Below are 23,346 nucleotides of genomic sequence, written 5' to 3'. Positions count from 1 at the left end.
TATACGTATGTATGTGAGGTTTCTGTGGGAAGTGAAGTGGTTTCAATGATGAATTTGGGAGGAAAGAAGTGGAGTTTGGCTTAGGATTGTTTTGTTTAGGATTAGAATGTGTAGTCATAGTTATGGAAAAAAAACAAAGGAGGGATTTATACTATTTTTACTTAAGGTTTCTCTTTGAGGGAATATTCTTAGTATTTCTTAGGTCGAAGATGCATATATCATTAAAGAAAAAATTGATATATTTAATTTTATACTTCTTTCATTAAAAATTATAAAATATTTTTTAAAAAATTAAATATTAAAAAATATAAATTATTTTAAGTCTGTTAAGATGTAATCATTACTTTTTATTTTAAAAATGTCCTATTGATGAATGTTTTTATATTTATTATAGGTTGTTTTATAAGGATAATATGAAAAGATAAAGTTAGTTAGGAAGTAAGTAACTATTTTATTGGAGGTGAGATTCAATTAAAAATATTTTATATTTTTGAACGGAAGAAATATATTTAATGTACTTATTTTTAATTTAATCAAAACACATGGATCTTTTATAGATTAATTATCCTATAATAAATTCTTTTTTATTTAAATAACACATTAAAATTCTCTTTTCATAATTTAATTAAACATAAGTATATTAAATATATGAGACTAAGTATATAAGTCTTACTCTATCATTAATAAATGATATATTAAAAAAATAGAGCTGGATCATAGTTATCAAGGCATTGCAAAATATACCTGATTGCTCACACAAGATTAGACAACTAAAATTCATTTTAAAGTGTATAATAGATACATTGAAAAGAAAAAGAGAAGGAGAGAAAGAATGAATACTACAAGAGAAGTGCTCGTTTTAGGGTGAGTTTTTCCTTGAATCACTTACCTTTGTTCATGGTGTGGGGAGGCTACTGTCAAAAAGAACAACTCAATTGTCATAATTTGCCTCATAATAAAGGAAATTAATGTGATGAAATATTCACAATTTTGAAATCAATCAAGAATTAATTTATTATTAATTCTAAATTCCGATCAACTGTAATTAATTTATAATGTCAAATTTTCACCAATTGTCTCAACACAATGACCCGATCCCCATCAAAAGATGGATAAGTAAATTCTAGAATGTTTTTTCTTTCTCAATACAGTTGGCCTAATGCTGGGTAATACAGTAATTCTCTCACTTTGGGTTAAAGGAATCTTTGGTCTGAGAATGACGGGAGACCAAAAGACATTCAAGATTGAAAAAATTTCTGCAATACTTATGCCTAAAGTTGTTTGGTTCTTTCTTAGAGAGGTATGGAGCGTGAATAAAAAAATAATCATATTATATTTAATTATTCATTGACATTCAAACTGATGATTACACAGTGCAGAGATGACACTATATATACAGTAAAAAGAGTGCTGCAGGTGAGGAAAAAGAGACACAACATTCTAAAATAACATTGAACAAAATGACATTGAAGCCCTTATAAGAGGATTTATTACAATAAAAACCTATTAGCTTTGTGTCAGATATTATCATGTGAAAATACATATATGTTGTTATTAAAAGCTGAATTTTAACTTGTATTTTTTGTTAGAACTTCCTTAAAAATTTAATAAATTAAGATTTAGTTTTTAACAATATATACATATTGTTGCAAGAAAATATCTGATGTAAAACTAATAGGCTTTTATTGTGATAAATTTTTTTAAGAAGACCTTAAATATCATTCTGCCTAAATATTAAGTGATCAGTCTTAGCATCAGTGCGTAGTCTAGAAACCTTGGGCTTGACGTTATTGGGCTTGGAGTGAGCATCAGATTGGACTTTATCTTCAAAAGCCCCCCCTCAAGTTGAACAGCAGAGGAAGGACAGTGAGGCTTGATTTTAAAAATTCAAAGCGAGCAGCAGGAAGTGGCTTGGTAAAAATATCAGCAATCTGATCTTTGGAGAAAAGAAAAGTAATATTGAGAGTTTTGGCCACAACTCTCTCTCTAACAAATTAAAGTGGTAATCCAACTCAACATGTTTAGTACGAGCATGCATGATGGGCTTGGCAGAGAGACATGTAGCACCAATATTATCACAGCAAGATATGTCCCTAATTCCTTTAGCAAATATTGAAGCCAGATAAGGTCACATGTATGTAGCAAGGGCCAAAGAACGATATTCAGCTTCAGCAGATGATCCAGCAACAGTGTGTTGTTTTTTGGCAGAGCAGGACACTTAGTTTTGGCCAAAGAAAATACTAAAACCTCCAGTGGACCTTCTACCATCAGGGCAACTAGTCCAATCAGAATTAGAAAAAGCAATCAAAGAGGAGGAAGGAGACTTCCCAACAAATAAATAAACCAAAATCAGCAGTATGCTTCAGGTATCATAAAATTCTTTTAACAGCAGTCGAATGTACATCAGTAGGAGCACGAAGAAATTGACAAACTTTATTGACAGCAAAAGAGATATTTGGCCTAGTAAATGACTGATACTGAAGACTCCCAACAACATTTCGGTACAGAGTTATATCTTAAAAAAGTTTACCATGCAGCAAAGACATTTGAACACCAGAAGCCATAGGAGTGGGCATGAGTTTACAATAGAGCATATTTGTAACCCCCCCCCCCCAACAAAAAAAAAAAGATCAACAATATATTTTCTTTGAGTGAGAAACAGAGCATTTGAAATGGGTGTGGCTTCCAGACCCAAAAGAAAAATAAAAATTGCCTAGATCCTTGACTGGAAAATGCTTGTCAAGCAAATTAATAAAATAATTAACAGAAGAAGCATCAGACCCAGTTAACATAATATTATCAACATAGACCAAAATATAAAAAACAGAGGAACCTGTCAAACACATATGAAGCCAACCATATGTATTTAATATACAATCAATCTCTCTTTGTATTTGAAGTTTGACTGTTGTAACAGCAGCATAGCACTCATCACCAAATCAAAACACAGGCATGCTATATAATTAATCAATTAATCAATTAACTTGAAGAGCTAGATGATGAAGTTTGAGCTAGAATAGTGAAGATTATATTCTTGTTGATCACTTGCTTATAAGAAAATTATCGAAGCATTTTGAAATTCTAAAGCTCAATTCATATGATAGACTAATTCCCTAGGTAGGCTTTCAAAAGTTTATGGCATATCGAATATTTTCTACCCCATATGATGGACTAATAATAGTATTATACACATATCTTTGATCTTAAGAGATTGTGATTAATGAGACGACGATAATCATTCACTCATTACATTTCCATGTGAAGACAAACGAATAACAAATTAACACTAAATTAACCTCCTTTAATTACCTTATCTTTAAAAATCTATATATAGCTCAATTTGTGTTAGGATGAAGCCTCTCTTGAGCAGATCTAACACCCTCCATCTTCAACATCTCAAGCAGGATATCACTCCACGTGTCAATGGGCCCAGGCAAGCACCAATGAACACAATCATTATACAAAGTCACATTCTCTTCAGCCTTATGCCCATACCTACTTGGATGACCATCAGGTCTCATCAACATCGCTTGTGTCGTATCAAAAACCCTAATATTCAAACCCTTCTTTCTAGCTTCTTTCATAGCGATCTTATACTCCTCCATTTGTATCATATAAAACTCCAAGTCTATACCTTGTAACTGTACCTCATTGCTCTTAAATGGCTTCGTCCTCACACAGTTCCCACCTTCATTCCACAGTCCATTTTCGAAGTGTGAAGGTGCAAAAGTTCTCAGAAAAGTAATGCCTTTGAAGTTTTCCGTATTTAAGATGGTTTTGAACGCCGTCCGGAAAGCTTTCCGGTAACCGTAGTACATGGTTAGGTCAGGGACGTTGGGGAGGAGGCAGTAGTGGCAACCGACGACGGTTTGCTTCTCGTAGAAGACCATGGACCTCATGAACCAGTGGCCGCCGTTAAGAATGATGTAATCAAAGTCGGCGATTTGGGTGGCCCACTTGTCGTCAGGCTCGTCGAGGTAGAGGTTGTAGATGCCGGAGTTGGTTGGACCGCCGGAGTCGGCTTCTTTGGACTTGACTAGGTGTGGTGTCCAGAAGGTGGCCATGGTGAAGTTGTAGTTAGGGTACTTCCAACGCTTGAAATAGTCGTCTTGTGTCAATGATACGTCTATTGGCCATTCTGCCTGAAATAATTTAGATAACATTAATTATGATCATGAGAATAAAAAATGTATTAACTAAAGAATGTAAGTCCTTTGTAATTAATTACATAATTGTATAATCATGGAAATAATGAATAATGAGTTAAAGTATGTATTATATTGATGACTTCAAAGTCTAATTAAGCTAGTTGCCCAAGTTAAATTCCAGATCTTTTTGGTTATAAATTGACTGCGTACTATAATGCAATCCCAAAAATAAAAAGAACAAAAATATAATGAATGTAAAACAAGAAAGTGATGAATTAACTTAAACTCCTACGTAATTTTAGTTTCACAAAACTTGTATGACTGTAAAAAAAAAAGTTACATTTGATGGATAAGTAGAATTTGTTAAACTTAATTTTTTTTAAATATTTCTAATGTTGGTAATGCCATGCATATATAGTGTCAAAAAAATATTTATTTATCTACTGTTGTTGGTCGAGTGGAAAGCGACTTAATTGCTTTTAAGCAAAGTTGACAGTTCGAGGCTTCGAGCTATTGTAAATGAAAAAAGTCAAGTTAAAAGATTTGCTTCGAATTAGATCAAGTAATGCTGACATTAGACTTAGTAATGCTAGATATCAAATAATAATATCCAAATTAAATTCTCTATAATTATATATAAAAAATTCTATAGTATATATTCTCTATAATTAATTCTAATATTATTAATCTTAATTTCAGTTCCTGGTCAGTGAAGACTAAAAGAGAAACGCAACATGATACGATGCACGAACTCTAAGTATCCAGCTAACAAATATATATTATATTTGTAAGAGAACTTTTAGGCACGAGACACACGGAAAGTGATATTAATAATGCATTACAGGCACAATAATTCATAATCATGGTGACTTTTCATCCACGACATCTCAATTTAGATATTCATCTTCTAGGCCCCATCATATTTGTCTTTAAACCTAACAAACATATAATAATAAGTACACACAGATGAGAGAATTCAAATAACTGAGTCTGTGTGCCTTTTTAAAAAAAAAAAAAACAAATGATATGGGGAGACCTCTGTGATAATTATAGCAACATTAAATTATGTATTATTGAGAGTACACTTAAAAAAGATACACTTCATAACTAGATAATGACAATTATATTGGCTTGGGCTGTGTGGTTTAAATTATTTGTTTGACACAAATTATACTAATATTATGGGCATTATATACTTGAAGATATATGTTAGAAAACAATACACTATTTTCTGTTGAAGAAAAAAAAAACAGTTTTTGTGTGTTGTTATTCTTTTATATCTAGAATATTTATATTTGATTTGAATTTTATTTTTTATTTATTTTCATTTTATATTTAAAATACATTATTTCTGTATTTTTCTCTGATGAAAAAGTAAAAAGTTAAAAAATAGAATAAAACTAAAATGTCTAGATCACATCTTGACTGGTTCAGGTCTATTAAAAGATATTGTAGCACTTTTTTCTCAATTTCCTTAGTTTAATAAGAATTTCAACGACTATTGGATTTCTTAAAAGGCCTTTTTAATCATTATAGTTTCTATTCATATAGCAGCCATTTAAACCATTAACAAATATGGGTTGGGAATTTTTAATGTACCATTCTTTAACGTATCTTATAATATTTTAACTTTTTAATTTTTTTTAAATTATTTGCTTTTATATAAAATAAGAGACATTTGAATATTTTAATATCCTAAAATGATAAAGATTTATATTTTTTATGATTTTTAAAAAATAAAAGAATATATTTGTGATATTTTTCTTTAAAAAAATCATAAAAATACAAATCTTCATTATTTTAGGATATCAAGATATCTAAATGTCTCTTATTTTATGCAAAAGTTAATGATCTAAAAAAAATAAAAAACAAAATTGAGAAGTTGAAACATCATAAGAAGCATTAGAAAATGACACATTAAAGGCCTATAGTCGAACAAATATTGAATGGCCAAGGACATACAGTATGGCCTATAATTTAATTATGCAGATATAAACAAATTGAATTTAACTGTTTTGCAAATTGCTTTGATTGCCAAAGACAGTGAGAATGTACCTTTTTTAATTATCATCATCATCATCATCATCTTAAAATATTTGAAATCTTACTTTTCAAATTTATTAATGTACTCTTAATGAGAGAAACTTTAATTAGATGCATTGGTGTCCTAATCTAAATAATATTGTTTGTTATAAATTAAATTCAATATTGATATTGATATTATTAACTAATTTTAAGTTAACTATCTCACTTCTGATATTTGCATTTTAATAGTTTAATTTAATTTATCAAAACTTAATGAAATCAATCTGAATAAAAAAGTCGTCTGGATCAGAAAGAAAATAAAATGAAAAGGACAATCAATATCACAGAATAAACAAAATACTAAAGCAGTTTGATCCACAACCCCCAATATTGCAAGCATATCTTTCCAGAATTTGAAAACTAAAAAAAGAAAGAAAAATTAAGAAAAGCAAAAGGAAGGCTTATAATAATAATAATAATAATAATAATAATAATAATAATAATAATAATAATAATGGGTTAATAAAGTTTCATCTGGCCAGTAAGGAAATTGGTAGACAAAGTAGAGACTATTACATTTGGATATTATATATTTGGCAGAATAGGCAGACCAAGATTCGATGTTATCTTAGGATTCTTTTCTTCATTTGTATGCTTCTTTGCATGTTACTGCCATTGTCATCATTCATTAATTATTAATTACCTAATCCTTGAATCCCACAATGGCTTAGTTCAACTAATCCCTCTCTTAGTAAAACTAGGAGTAGGTGATGCTTTTAAATTAAAATAGAAACAAGATCCAATAAATTAATTACCGACACACTAAGATTAAAAGGTAAAATTGCATCTGAGTCCCTGATAATTATTATTTACATTTACATTTACATTTACATTAACAAATATTAACAAGCCCGTGAGTAATTTTTCTAAAACTGATATTCATTAATTTCTATAAAGTTTTTTCCTTTTTTATATAATTTTCCTATTTTACTATTTTTGACAAAGTTTAAAATTTTCTCCCTCATTCTAAAGAAAAAAAGGACAAACTTCATAAGAATTTAGTCCTAACAAACCTTGGTTAGTCTAGAGTTGCTTTATTTATGATATATAAATAATTTAGCTTACTACTTGCTGGAAATTTCATGTTTTACACTAATAATTAGATATATTTGGAATCATGAACCACATAGTATAATCAGTATACATCCATCATGAAGATACAAACTTCATTGCCAAGGATAATGATGATGAGAATAACCTTTTTTGTACCAAAAGAAAAGTTTAGGTAATAATTATAGGGTCATTTTGGTTCTACACTTTGAGTAAAGATATGTAGAATCCCACACAAACACACACTTGACGTTCCGACCAAGCATATAATTGATACCGAGTCTTTAATTTTTGGGTGGGGGGGGGGGGTTGGAGGAAACCACCTTTAAAATAATTTAAGAATTTCAAAAACAAATTTAGATGAATTGATGAATGAGTTTATACTACGATATTATTCTGAGCACAAATTTATTTTAGTCCTCACTAGATATACTTAAACTTATTATTTATTACTTTTCTTATATTTATGTCACTTAGCCCTCAGTTATTCAAAGTCTTGCATTCTATCCTTTTTTAAAATTTAACACCAATCCTATCTACCTGGCTTACTTTATTATTAATCCCTAAGATTCAATGTCCAAATAAAAAATAAATAATACTGTAAGATTTGACATTAATTTTACGTCGAGAAATGAGATACGGAACAGACAACATGACTAATATTAAAATCCTAAATGATCATTAATTTAATGACAATTAAATTTTTAATAAAATTTTTTTAATATATAAAATATATATTAAATATTAATTCAAACAAGTGCAAATATAAATCCAATTGTAATTAGAATGTATAGAATTTCTAAAATTGCAATTATTTTAAAATTTTATTTGAGACCTAGTTATCATTAATTCAATCTATTAGGACTTAATAGTAATTCTTCCAATATTTTAATAACTAAAATTTCACCTATTATATTTATAACTTTTCCCCCAATATCGTAAAAAAAAAAAAAAAAAACCCCACCAACTATAATTTTTTCTACTAGTAAACGATTAATATAGTCGTTATCATAACAAAAACAGCTAAAAAACTGGTAATGTTAGGGGCAAAGAACAATTTACTAACCCTCGAAAGAAGGCAAATCATGGACTGCATCTGATTCCTCCCAATGGAATCTCCAACGAACGCCATAGATTTTCCCCTCACGATCTCCAGAAACTGAAACGGATTGAAGATCGGAAGGTCACAGCCATTAGGTTTCCATCTCCATTTCAGGAACTCCGAATCTGGTCTTCCATACTTCAAGCAGTTCTGGTGTTCATGGATGGCCCAGCACGTTGTGTTCGAGTAATACGGAGCCTTAGCGTTCGGAACCCACTCTCCTGTGAACAGGTCGCACATGGTGATCGAGGTCGACGGCAGACTCGTCGTCGACTCGTTCAGATCATCAAATGCAGACGATAAGGATAATGAAGAAGACGGTGACGATGACGGTGACGAATGGTGATATCGGAACAGAGGGCTTGATAATGGAGAGATGGTGAAGAGAAGAATGGCGAAAACTGCGAGTAATGTTACTTTTGGGATCATTTGCTTTGGGCTGTTCTTCCCAAACAGGAGCTCCATTAATTGGAACTTCATCTTCGACACACAGAGAAAGGGAAAGAGATCACAGAGAAAGAGAGAGAGAAGGGAAGAGAATCAACGAAGCTATTGTAGATCTATTTCATATATATATTGAGAGAGAGAGAGAGAGAAGTGAGATAAGGTGTGTTCATTTAACTTTTTTTTTTTTAAGTTTTTGTAGGATTACGTATAAAACTGTGCATTGATTATATATTTTTAGTAATAACTATGTACTAGTAATTAATTAACTTAGGTAATTACCCATCGTTTAGAAAAAAGAGGGGTTTTACTAATGAGTGTGTCTTCAAAATTCGATTCACAAATTATTCATTATAGCTTATTTAACTTGATAAAGATTAGTGGGCATCTCACAACTAGTTGTAATGTAAATAATAAATAAGACTCTACAAATTTTATAATTGATATGGGTTATGATTTACAATGTTAAATTAAAGGAACTAATTGATAATGGGTCATAAGGATAAGCATATTGATTTTACAATTAAATTTCTTATTACTTAATTACTGATATTACAGTTAAATAAAGTTCTTATTGTTTAAGCTTTTTTTAATACACCCATCAATTAATGTCTCGCATAAATCGTGTTTGGCAACTAGAGAGTACTTTATATATATATATATATATATATATATAAAGGATTTTAATAATTAGGAGGCACGTGACGCATCTAATGAGTGCTTGTGCCTTGATCTGATCTCTCACATCCCTTTCCTCTAGAACTCGTGCAATGTTTTGGGTTTTCAAAGTGGTAATATTTTAATTTTGTGAAACCCAAATATTTAATTGAGGAAAGTTAGATTTTCCTTTTCAATTCAAAGATTACCAATTTGAATGTCTTGCATGTATACAAACTACACTTGTACCAAAAAAAAAAATCGTTGCTTAGATTTATACAGGGTATGAGTTAGAGAGATGGGTTGGATTAGATTCACCCATTTTTCATTTGGGTTGAACAAAATTCAAACCTGACTTCGACTATGTGAGTTGCTGGGATGTCTACATTCACTGATGATGCTTCCCCTCTACATCTAATAAATCTAGGCCATTGATTTAGCGTAAAAAATTTCGAAAAGAATTTCAAATTAATATTTTCAAGTGTTATTTGATATCAATGAAAATCTCTATGTTATTCATGCCCTTAAAAAATCTAGAGGATGAAACTTTCTAAATATATTTTTATTCTTCCAAATAAATTAAAACATAAACTATAAATAATTTACAATTTTTCTTATTCTTTGGTTAAATATTTCTTTTTTTAAATATTATAGTTTATGGTTATAAAAAATTTATTTTATAATTTTATATATTATTTAAAAATATCAAATTAATTATAACTAGTCTCTGGTTTCAATCACAATTCAATCATTAACTATTAAATTAATGAATGTAGATGAAAAGCACCATTAATGGATGTAGATCGATATTTAGGTTCCAGTTAAATGAGCCAACCTACTAATTCACTTAATTTAAAAAAAATCAAGTTTTTTATACCTACATGGTACATGTCGATACATCATACAATTTAAGATTTACATCATAATATAATTATCTATATTAATAAATAAAAAATAAAAAATATCCATTAAAATAAATATGAGTTATAGTATATCTATTAAAATTTACAAATCAAATTTGAGAAGTCAAAGTTCAATCTGCCTTATAGGTAAAGAGAGCACAAATAGTCGAATGCTAGAGGAAGGGGAAGGTTGAACACAACTTAGGCATCTATGTTGGGTTCTTTTTTATAATTTTTAATTTTGTTTTGTTTTTTTAAGTAAATAATGCTAGAAACCTTGGACCTTTTCTTTTACTTCATAATTTTTTTCCTATATGGGTTAAGTAAGCTAACCTTAATTGGAGGTGTTAACAGGACAAGATGGGACTAAGACATTTTTGTCCTGTGTTCCATTCGAAAAAATAATCAAAATTGAATTTTGATCTCGTATTTTATCTCATCTTATTAAAATCAAGATGAAATTGAGTCGTCTCAATAAAGCGGATAATATAGGAGAAAATCTTAGATATTAATATTCATTAAAATATTAAATAACATAACTTGTTAAGTTTAAAACTAAAACAATACAAGTACGTAAATTACAACAATTTAAAATTAATTATTAACTTATATCAATCATAACTACAAGTATATAATTTAAAGTCAAGCATATATGAGACATAACATATTATGATAATAATTATAAGTGACCTCCAAACTATAAGAGCAACAATAATAAATAAGTTAGATAAAATATCAAGTCATTGTTCTTCTTTAATTGAGATATTTGAAGCTATTGACTCTTCCATAAATAAAACAAGAAATATGATATACATAAAAATTATCAAATAAATAGAAATAAGAATAAACTCTATTAATATAATTAATATATTGTAAAAAAAAAGATTACCTTGTATTGCTTGCTCTGTGTAATTAAAATTATTAGTATAAAAAACTTAGTTTTAAATAGGAATTGCAAATATTGAAATTTTAATTAATATAATTTATTGTTAATATAAGAAAAATTATATTAATATAATTAATAAATTTAATGTATATTTTTAAAATAAAATAATATATGTATAATATTTGAGATGAGACAAGATATTTCGAGTCTCATATCTCGTCCTGCAAAATTCTATCTCACCTTTTTTCAAGCCTGAAAAGACTCATCCTGATATAATCGGGATGAAACTAAGCCGATTGAAATAGGTATAATGTTGAACATGATTAACCCTAACCCACTAGTGTTCACTCATTTAAAACTGATAATGGCCAATATTGCAAAAATATTAACACATTCTAATTCTATTTGGGTCAATATTTTTGCAACCCAATTTGACTCATATAATAAGTTATTTGGACAAATATGTATAACCTGATCCCAGCTCTAAGTAAGCCTGCAAAACAAACACAGACTATTTTGAAAACCTTGCACTTGAATACATAAGCTTCCTCCAATACCAACTCACATCAATGAGTACATTTTAAGCCCACAAATTCCTCTTTTTAAGATATACTTCATTCACCAATTCAACCCATAATATTTCTTTTTTCCCAATAGTCAATATAAACTTTTCTATAATTGCTTCATTCCACAGTTTACAATCTGTTAAATTTATACCTCCACAAGCTTCCATAAAACAACATTGATCCCATGACACTTAGTGCCTGTTTGGATAAGGTCGGGAATCGATTTTTTTGCTGATAATCGTTTTTTAAAAGAAAATTAGCCAAACACCACATTTATGATTAATCGATTAAAAAGCTGATAATCACGTTTTGGCATAATCTGAAAATTTCAGCTTTTTCAAATGATTTTTCCCTTTATGAATTAATTATTTCTGATCCACTCTCTCTCACCTACCCATATCAGCCTCATGAATGTGTTATTATAAACATATTATGTAATTTAAATAATATATTTTACTTCTTAAATAAAATTTAACAATTTTAATAATATTAGATATAAATTTATCAATAATTTAATTTTAAAAAAAATATTCTTTATGGTAATTTACTTAGCTAAAATTAATTCTAAATAAATTATCTAAACATTTTTAATTCTGTTAAAATTAATTTTAAAAAAATAGTATCCAAACATATTATATTATAATATAATTAATTATGATTAAAATATATTATTTAATTAATTATTTTTATAATCAATTATACCTAACTAAAATCCAAATGGGCACTTAAGTGCTTTACTCTTTAATCCACTATCATTTTTGGCAAACTTATAGAATATTTTTTCCTCTCCTGCAATTGAAACAAAACAAAAACTTGAGACCAAAAAACATGTATAGAAAGGAAAACAAAACTTTTCTAGTTAACACCTTCCAGCATAAATATATGACAAGTGATGACTGAAAAGCACAAGTTTTTTACACGAGTTACAATATTGAATTTTCTAAAAATAATATTTTGGCGATCATTTCCCCTCCATTTAGAACGAAAAAGGGGAACATCTCCTTAATTATGCTTATTTCAGCTTAAAGTATTTAGATCTTTAGTTATTTATTATATACATAAATAATAAAAGGTGGGCTTCTCATCGAAGCAACCAAGATGCTTAATTTAATGTAGAATAGTTGTGCGCAGTCAAATTTGCACATGGGAAGGAGATTCTTTCATACATATCCACATTTATAGTCTATTGCTGTTTTTTTTTTTTTTTCTATATGAAAAAAGGTTTATGTTAGGTTCACTCTCATCAAAATCAGGGAATACTTTTAGATTCAGAGAGTTTATGGAAGTATTTATATATTATCTACAACAAAATTCTCACATCAACAAGATTTAAATCCACAACTGTATGAGTTATTGGCAAAATCCTTATTACCCAGACTAAGTTTTGCTGGTTCTATGGCCTAATTTAACTCACTTAAATTATACCCTTTTTTATCAATCTAATTTATGGAAGGTGTATTGAGGAAGTTAGAGACAAGTGTTTGGTGTTATTGGGCCTCTGACAAAACAGGATCCAAACAATAATGGGCCTGTTGTCAAACGGCATAACAAAGGGGGAAGAGTTGTAGCCAATGTTAAGAAAACCCAACTATTAAATCTATTAAGACATGAATTTATAGTGTAATGGTCATAGTTGAATTATGGTATAGACTGGTCATTAATAAATTAATTTATTTTAAATAATATATTCTTCAAATTAAAAAATATTTATAATAATAAAAATGAACATTTAGATAAAAATAAAAGTAATATATAATAAAAAAGATAATGTATATTCTAAATTTATAAATTATAAAATAAAAACATATTTTTGGGTGAACATTATAGAGAACCATCATTATCACAGCAAAGAACTCGCAACTCTCTGCAGACCCTTAGCGACGTCATTTCCATATCAGGTAGCCAAGGAAGAGAAGTATGAGATAACATAATAAAAAGAGGAGGAAGGACGGTGTTGTTAAGGGCGTTTTTGTCTCTTTCTTTTACTTATATTAATTAAATTTAAAAATAATTCAATTTCATTATTTTCAATATTTAACCAAACAAACTTATGGTAATCGTAATTACATTAGATAGCATTACCATTACATTCCCTCCTATACAAGACAAGCACTTGGTTAAATAAGTTTAACGATCATATGGATGTGGAGAACATTTCATAAATTGGTGAGCCAAACTTAATTAATTACATGGATTGAAAATAGTCAACTTTTTAAATCCAATATAAGGACAAATAAAATTTAAATGTAAATCAATTTAAATTATCATGAGCAGCGGGGTTCTCATCACTTAAAAAAAAGATTGAAAGTTTGAATTTTAACCCTTGTGAATAGAAAAATTTAAATAGAAAGGGTTTACATCTACCATTTTTCCCTCAATCTCCAAGAAAGATGATTTTTTTTGTATATAGGGGCTATTCCTCATGCTAAAAAAAGTGGAAATACAAAACAAAATAATTAATATATCAATTGTTTAGAATTAACTTGTGTTTAATAATATACATTAAAAAATATATAAAAAATTGGAAATATTATTATATACTATAAGGGCATAAGTTTACATTTCTTGATAGGGCATGCATGAGGATTTTTTTTAGCTTTTCTTTTTTTTTTTTCAAAAAAAAAAAGGTGAACTTCAAAAACTTTACCCATAACCTAAGCTTTTCCCATGGGGAAGAGAGACACATGCACTCATGCACGCATATTAATCATGTCAATATTAGGTTTGAACCCAAAACATTTTTTAAGAAAGGGAGGTGGTGTTGTCGCTAAAATAATTGATCGTTGATTTAAAAAAAAAAAGATAAACTTCAATGTATTAAAAAAGAAAGAGGATAAATTTCATCATTTTTAAAAAAATAACTTTTGATTACCATACATGAATCAATGAATTCAATCAATTCATTAAATACAAATACATGATTCATTCTATGTAGTCTTTCAAAGCATTGAATGGATTTTGAGTACAGTGTTTCATGTATCTAGAACTACGTTATTCATATAGAATTTTATGATTCATATGATAAATATAATTCACGAACGTAACTACATGTTAAAAGACATGTTGGCTAGTCTTGCCAGTATAAATGTGCGTGTGAGAGCCCTTTCTCACATTCACAGAAGTTCAAGAACCCTTCTCTCTCTAAACTTGCTATAAGTTACTATATTGTGTATCCGCCATTAGTTAAAGATCAAGAACCTGTTTTATCCCAAGAGACAACCATGTTTGTGAAATATAGTCCTCAAAGACGTCTCTTAAGGTGACTCAGACTATCTATCTTTTGTATTTCGTTGACAACATTAAGGACTTTGAATCCTGTTGTTATCGTCACTTTTCCCAGTACTACTCCTATTATTCGCACCACTCTTAATGTTGGTATCACTTCTCCTTCTGCTGATGTTGATGATGACTCCTCAACTCATGTTCAAGCACTTTCCTTGATATATAATTTTAGGATTGAGACGATTGGAACAACAGTAGGAGGCACGTGAGTTTAGGAATTATCATCAGCATCAGCAGCAGGAAAAGTAACATCAAGGGTAAGAGTAGTGGCGCGAATAATAGGAGCAGCATTAGGAACAGCAACGTTCATAGAAGGATTCATGGGGGGGTCATTAAGATTGTTCGCCAAATACACTTGATGAAAATCATCACCTATTTATGTGTGGAGCGAGCAAGATCAGTTCTATGAGATCATGGCAAAAATCTCTAAAATAATGACAACAAGAAGAATTGTGGAGTATAAATTGATTAGTAAGACATTTACTATACAACGAAGAGTTATTGGTCCATAAAGCTTCATTGATAGCCCTATGTGTTGAAATTTTATTAGCCTAGATCTAGTCCATAGTGCAAATAAAAAAAAAAAAACACAAGATTCTAAATGTTTATACTTCTGTATGCGTGGAATCTATAATTTTTTTTTATTCTATCCTTGTAAATTATGTGGGGGATTGTTGGGAATCAAGTGTATAAGTATTTCAAAAGGATAGAAGCCATTGTTTAAAATGTTTTAAGCTTTCATCAATGAATCTATAAATACAAATACATTATTCATTTTAGACAGTAGACTTTTAAAAAGATTGAATGATTCTTAGTATAATTTTTTTTTCCTGTATATATATCTAGAACTATGTGATTTGTATGGAATTTTGTGATTCATGCATGTGTAATAAATATAGTTCATGTATAGAGATTAAAAGACATGATGATTAGTTTCAAAAGTCTCATTAATCCTCCATAGTCCATTCTCTCATGTAACTCAATTATATTTTAATTATACCATTTTTTTTTCTTTCTTCTGGATCAAATAATTCAACAAAGGTATGATCATGATAGACTTATGGGCCAGCGTTTGGTATTTTGGCATCCGCGTCTCTCCTTTGAGATGCCTTTTACTTTCCCTCCTTTCCATCTTATGGCAAGATCTAGACCGTTTAGATTTACACTGGATAAAACAAATTTTTTATTTTTTATTGTCCCTTTATGTTTATTAAAATAAAAAATTAATATTTTTGTTCATCACCAATTTGGATGGTACATATTTAATCTAGCTGTTCTAATTTAATATTAATTTTTTTATATTTATATAAATTGATTATCTAAATATCTTATGAAGAATGCAGACAATTTAGATCATCCACATTAAATTTGAATTGTCCAAATTAGTAATCTAGTTGATTTATCAAAATTTGTATTTTAATAAGTATAGGAATAAAAAAAATTTAAATCTAAACTGTCCAGATAGCTAATTTACTAGAATTTTTATAATTTTAATAAACATAAATAAAAATAAAAAAAATTAAATTTAAATAGTTCAGATCTTATCATGGGATGTAAAGGAGAGAAGCCAACCTTAGTATTGTTGGGATTTACGAGCTGTTGTCACATGGAATTGGATTTCCTCCCCTACCATGGAGGATTCACTTTAAGTCTGGATTATTAAATTAAATTTGATGATTTAGATTTGGTAATTTTTAAAAATATAAATTCAATTTAAATAATTTAAATTTGCAGTGGGAGGGTGGTGGAGAGAAAACACAGTTGAGAGAAATTGACCCCGTTGTCATATAGCATAAAAAGAAGGGAAATGTTTTAAGTTCTAAACAATGTCAATAAAATCCAATCATTAAATCAATTGATTAAGACATCAATTTACGGTTTAATCATAAGATCACAGTCAAATGTTGCTTAGGCTAGTCATTAATAAATTAATTTATTTTATTTTTTGACGAATTAAATTAATGTATTTTAAATAATATATTTTTGAAATTAAAAAAATATCCATGATAATAAAATGAACATTTCAACATCAAAAGAAAAGTAGAATATAACAAAAAATAATATATATTGTAAAATTATAACTTATAGAATGAATATTTACTTCGATGACCACTATGGAGTTTTTTTTTTTTTTTGCCAACAACACTATGAAGTATGTATATTGCTTATTTATTCAGGATTCTTCCTTTCTAAATATTTATTAGTTACAGATATGCTTACATCATGGTTTAAAATTATGGGTTAATTAAATTTTAAAAATAAAAGATATTTTTTCATTTGCTTAGCCACTAGTTCTACCGATGTTGATTGATTCAAGGCTAATTCAATTCTTCCTCTCTCAATTTTGATCGACTGATTCAGTCTAATAATTTTCTTAGCACTGCCTTTTAAGTTTAATAGCTATTTTAAATTTAATATTTTTAAATAAAAATTACTACAAAAATTTAAGATATTGATTATTAAATATATTTTTAATTATGTTTGTGTGATATGTTTGCCAATGTTTGTATTTATTTTGTGTGTCTGTGTTTATTGTTTAATTCGTTATTATTTCTTCTGCATATATTACTTTATATAATATTATTGTTTATTTAATTTTTACATTAACGATTCAACCGTTGATCAGTTCGACCAATTGAACCATAAAACCATGACCTATTTGTTTTTTCAGTTTGATATATTAAAGATAAAGAATTCTCACATCAATTAAATGATTAGATATTTAATCGCCTATGATGAGTTTTTTCAAAGTAGTTTAAACTATTTTGGTATAAATTTATTTTAAAAAATTTGTAGAGTGTAAGACATTATTAAGTGAATTTATGTCCCCATTATTTTTAATAATACTATTAGAGCTCAATTATACAACTTTCTTTCTAGAGAATAGGGATAGTATGTATATGTTTACTTATTCAACTATAATCAACATATGAGTTAATACAACCCTATCTCTAAAATATTAAGAATTATAGATATTAATAGTGAAATTTAGGAAAGTTGAAACAACAATAGAGTTTACTAGATTATTTAAACCGTCTAATAACAAATCAATTGGCATTTTAATGTTCACAAATCCTTCATTAGCTCCAATAGTAGTCATATCACCAATTGAAATAATTCAGTAAGCAAAATCCTAAAGATAATTGATAAATGCTTCATTATTTATTGCTAGAAGTCTCATGTTTATTTTAGGATAAGAAGTTGACAATTGTTTGAGAACAAAGAGTTAATAATAGGAAAAAAAAAGTCTTTTTTTAACCCACTTGAAATAACAGGAAAGGTTAGATTTGCCTGAAGTCTCCACGAAACATAATAATTGTTTTTTCCGAAAGGACAATCACGAGCTAATGGGTTGCTTAATGTAATTTTAGAATATCTTTCAAAAATATGTGAAGAGTTTCAAGACAAAACTTATATGCCATTAAATACTCATCTCATATAATCAATAACATATACAAGAACCAAAAATTCAGCCAAATTGCTATATAAAAATGATAATTCACAGAACATCGCTTATTCCTGATAAAGGCATTTGTTATCTAAAAGTTTTGATCTTGATTGTTTGAAATTGAGTTTCTTTGTACTACTCATATTTACTATTAGCTGAAATTTGATTAGTTTAAATTTAATACATCTCCAAGTAAATTTTTTCACATTTTAATTACTATAGTTTTGACTATTTAGATTAAATTTTAACATTATATATATATATATATATCCTTTTTTATTAGAATTTGTTATAAAAATATTGAATCTCAAACATCAATCTTTAATTTAATTTAATGGTTTGAATGGGAGGTGGAGAGAATCTTTTTTTTTTCCCTTACAAGGTCACAGCAAAATCATACAAAAAAATTAAGATCTAATCATAGTTAAAATTATGAGATTTTTACAGTCGAGCAGGGGAAGATGAAAAATTGTAATGTCAAAAATATCACATAGTGATTGATAGGCTAAAAGATCAGCGCATCTATTTACTTCTCTATAAACATGGTCAAAGGTAACTATTCAACCTCTTATAGTGAGATCTCTAATTTTCTTGACAATGTCAGATGAAGAATGGCTTTCAAGGTAAGTGCGGTTAATGAATGACAACGCTTCTATTAAATTTGAGTGGACATTTATTTTGAATTGCTAGTAAAGGTTAAAACCTCAAAGATTCCTATGAGTTTTGCTATTGTGCTAGGTTGATAACTAAGGTATTTGAAAAATCTTTTAATCTAATTTTCCTTATCATTTCTAATGATGCCTCTGCAAGCTATAATACCATTGATGTTAACTAAGTCGTTGGTATTGAGCCTAACCCATTCGGGTTCAAGTGGGCTCCATTTAGGATCATTTGTAGAGCCTTTTTTGCCCAATCGAATGATTTTGGATAGAAGCTGTAGGTCATTGTTTATTTAGTGGGTGCTAGAGAAGGCAATATTACTGTCTAAGATCTCATCTTCTAAGTATATTTTCTTACATATAGTTTTTTAAATATTTTAGCAAGCTTGTACAAAAAATTTTGTCAGGATATTCTTTTTGTTTTAGCTATCTGCTTCAATTTTTACATTTTAAATTACTCAATTCTACACATAAAGAGAGAAGATGTTAAGTTTTATAAAATTAATTAATTTTTTTCAAACCTCCTTAATTTTCCCCGTCACATAAAGTATGAATTGGAAAGTTAAAAAAGTTACCACCAACAGAATAGATACCTTGATGGGGAGTATTTCCAATCATATGCGTGTGGTTGAGTTGAGCTGGAGAGAATCCATTTTAATTAGAGATGGAGCTCGAGGCGGCGAAAAAGATTTTGCTTTTAATTTTTTTTAAAAAAAAAACTGTCAACAAAAATCTAGCTGGGTGGGAATCAAAATTGTCCACTCATTGTCCCAACTTTACACTGGGCCTCTCATAAATTTTGGCAGAGCCCTATTTTTTTTTTTTTTAAGGAGATGTTTATGCCTGACACTTGTCAGCGCGTGCAGCCGACAAGTATCGTATTACTTCAGGATTCATACTTCTCATTCAGATCACTTATTAAAAACTTCTTTAACATTTATTTTCAAACTTTTTTAGTAATATTATAACTCGTCATACTTTTTTTTTAAAAAAAAATTGCATTTGTTAATGATCTTGTGATAATGTGGTACGGAAGTTCCCTGATTCTACTTGAAGCTCTTAGTGTCTGCCTCTCTAAATTTAGTGTCTACAATTATATTATTCTATTCATTTTAAATCTGAATTTTTTGATTTAAAATTTTTGAAGTCGACTCTTATACAATTTTTGAATTTTTTTAGTCTGGTTATATTGTTAAAATTTACTGATTTTAATTTATTATTGGTTACCTTATTTTTCTAAATATGTATTGTTTGTATTTAAAGTAAAAAAAATAAAGATAAAAAAATAACATTAACCCTACCCATATTTTATTATCGGAAAAATACGATAAAAATTAAATTAAAAATGATTTAATCTGTAAGGATTTAACTATGACTCCTTAAAACATAAAAAATTAAATTTAAGTGACATTATTATAAGTAAAGAAATATACAAGACTAAAAACTTTGTATGATAAAAATATATCATGAATTTCTCCCCAAAAGAAGCATATATTACAATTCATAATTTTACGAACGATTTTGACAATAAATACATATTTAAAAATCTAAAAATTACAATTATACTTTAATTCCCCCAAACAAATCAATTTTCTTTTTTGTTTTTATTATTATAGACTTATAGTAGTTTACTCAAAGCAATCAACGTTCATTGGCCAGAAAAATAATAAATGTTGAGTGTCAAAAAAAAAAATAAAGAATATAGAAATAAAAGTTTAGGCGGTAGCAAGCTTGTCAGATATATACATACGTATCAATGAATAGACCTAATCTCTTATAGTTAATGCGTGGTCCGCCTTCTTTTCTCTCAAGTGCCTACCTTTCTTCTTCTTCTTCTTCTTCTTCTTCTCACTGTTCTGTGTTTCCTCAGAAACCAGACTTCAAATCTTGCCTCACAATTAAGAACCTACCTTCTTCACAAGGTACGTATGCTTTAATTTATTCTCTTCCTCGGCTCAAATAATCTTAATTTCTGTGTTTGTTTTCCTATGATAATTCTGATATGTGTTTTCTGTTTCTGTACTGATGAGTTTCAGACGTGCGGCGGCGAAAATGGCGATGAAGAGTCTGGGGAGGCTGGTGGAGAGTTTGAAGATGAAGATAACGAAGTCACTGAAGATGAAGAATAACGATAATAACTACAAGGATTATGATAAGATGGAGAAGAGCGAGAGCATGCGAGTTGAGATTCGAAGCAGAAAAGCTCGAAAGCTCATAGAAGATACTCTCAAGATTGCTGATTCCCCCAAAATCAAATCCTTCGCCTTCTGATGATTAATATAACCAATCAAGGTTCTACCAAATAATTCTACAGTAGTACACTTCTTCTTCATCATAAATGTATGTACTCTCAAAAAAAAAAAAAAAAAGAATTAAGTGTTAGTAAGATATATATTTGCTGTTTTGCTTCTCTCTTCCATCTTTATTATTATTATTTTTTAAATCTGATCTTATCTCAATCTCAAATGAAATAAGACAATTTTTAAAACAGGTCAGGATGGGATACAAATGAAAATTTAATTCTATTTTTTAAAAACGGGACATGGAATAAGATTACCTGGTCCATGAAAATTAAACCTCTGTCCTATTTACTGTATGCTTATCTCTCTACTTCAATCTCTCTCTTCTCTCTTGTAATCTTTCTGTAACTCAAGATAGTGTAGTCTGACATAACCGGGGTCCTATATATCTTTAATCTAATCTTCTTTGGGTATATTAATTTAATCTCAACCAGCAAAACAATATAATAGTGTACTGTGTTATAAGGCAGGTTTTTTTAGTTCTGGGTTTTAATTTTATCCCTATTCTGTCTCTTTTCTTTTCTGATAATTTTCCACTGATTGCCATTCTTTTTGTACCATGCAATTTCTGTAATTATGTAATTAGAGAGCGAGGTGCAATGAAATTAAATGTTTCATTTTTGTTAAAATCATGAGTTTTTTCTTAGTTTCAAAATTCATAGTAAATTTTAGAAATTTTTTGGTCAACAGTAATTTTTAGAAAATTAGTTAAGAGAATAAAATTAATTTGTTAATATTTGAATGCACTTGATGAGTTAAACACGCAAGGCCAAGAAAACACATTAATTATTAATAGTAGATTCTATTTGAAAAGGTACAAACCATTAGCTACAAATGTAGAGAAATTCTTGAATACGTCGTCCATAATATATTTAATAAAATTATATTAATTTAATTACATAAAATTTTATGTATTATTATTTTTAATAAATTTATTTTTAGAATAGAGTACTGCTTTAATTTCTAATATTTTTTATATTATCATCAATGATAAGATTAATATATATTTATAATTATTTGATATGACATGTTGTTATGGAATGGTATGGAAATGTTGTAAAATACTATGTGCATGTAAGAATTTCTCACAAATGTATATAACATTTACTTGCCTTTGCGTGTTTTGCCTTTTTTTCTTTTTAAATTCTTCCTTTTTTTGTGCTATTCTTCTTACTATTTGTAAAGAATGATTAAAAAAAAGGTTCATATTTTTTTACAATTTTAAGAATATAATGAATTTTTTTTAATAAATATAAAATTAGTTAATTTTGTTTTATATTAAAAAATGGGAAAGCGTATGAATTAACTTCAAATTTTTAATAATTAATTAAATTTATTTTATATCAAATGGAAGACATTAAACAATAATAAATTTTTAAATGGAGGGAACTTATTTGTCTGCATATATAACTGCAGCAGTACAATACAATAACTATTTCATGATTTGACCTTTTCAGAGCACTGAATGCATTGAGGCAATTACTTCGTTTTACTAAATTTTTCTCTCCCTCCAATAGCCTAGCCTAAGCCACTAGTGTTGGCATTTAATGACATGGATTCTCTTAAAAAAATTAAAAAAAATAAGAAAACAACAACAAAATAACTTGCTTTCACAAAAAAAAAAAAAACCTATTAAGCTCGTATATGAATTAGACGTAAAAATTATATATATATTTTTAATTAATTATGGTTGTGATCAAAGTAACATAAAAGAGTTTTACCTAAAAATGTAAGAAATTTAGAAATTAAATAAATTATACTATCTATAATTATTTAGTAATACAATTTGGTATAGAATTTTTTGATACTCTCTACAT

The 23,346-nt window shown here is 28.3% G+C and overlaps 1 protein-coding gene across 3 annotated transcripts; it reads right to left on the bottom strand.

Moving 5' to 3' along the window:
- Positions 1–1,582: 1,582 nt before the first annotated feature.
- On the bottom strand, positions 1,583–8,929 carry LOC129309664 (protein trichome birefringence-like 19). Of its 3 annotated transcripts, none has more exons than XM_054951332.1 (3): positions 8,350–8,929; positions 3,310–4,142; positions 1,583–2,276 (listed from the first exon to the last, which is right to left on the bottom strand). In XM_054951332.1, the coding sequence occupies exons 1-2, from the start codon at positions 8,863–8,865 to the stop codon at positions 3,336–3,338; spliced, it is 1,323 nt and encodes a 440-aa protein (XP_054807307.1). In that variant the 5' UTR covers positions 8,866–8,929; the 3' UTR covers positions 1,583–2,276; positions 3,310–3,335. The 3 variants fall into 3 exon arrangements, with proteins under 3 accessions (XP_054807307.1, XP_054807315.1, XP_054807300.1); XM_054951340.1 differs by having other exon boundaries at positions 1,583–2,258; XM_054951325.1 differs by lacking the exon at positions 1,583–2,276 and having other exon boundaries at positions 3,197–4,142; positions 8,350–8,928.
- Between the last annotated feature and the right edge of the window lie 14,417 nt (positions 8,930–23,346).

This window comes from Prosopis cineraria, unplaced genomic scaffold (assembly GCF_029017545.1).
Source record: "Prosopis cineraria cultivar Desert tree isolate PC_DT_omini unplaced genomic scaffold, ASM2901754v1 PC1, whole genome shotgun sequence".
Classification (NCBI taxonomy): Eukaryota; Viridiplantae; Streptophyta; class Magnoliopsida; order Fabales; family Fabaceae; genus Prosopis; species Prosopis cineraria.
The sequence above is the reverse complement of the archived record's forward strand: the minus strand, read 5'-3'. Positions and strand labels throughout refer to the sequence as shown.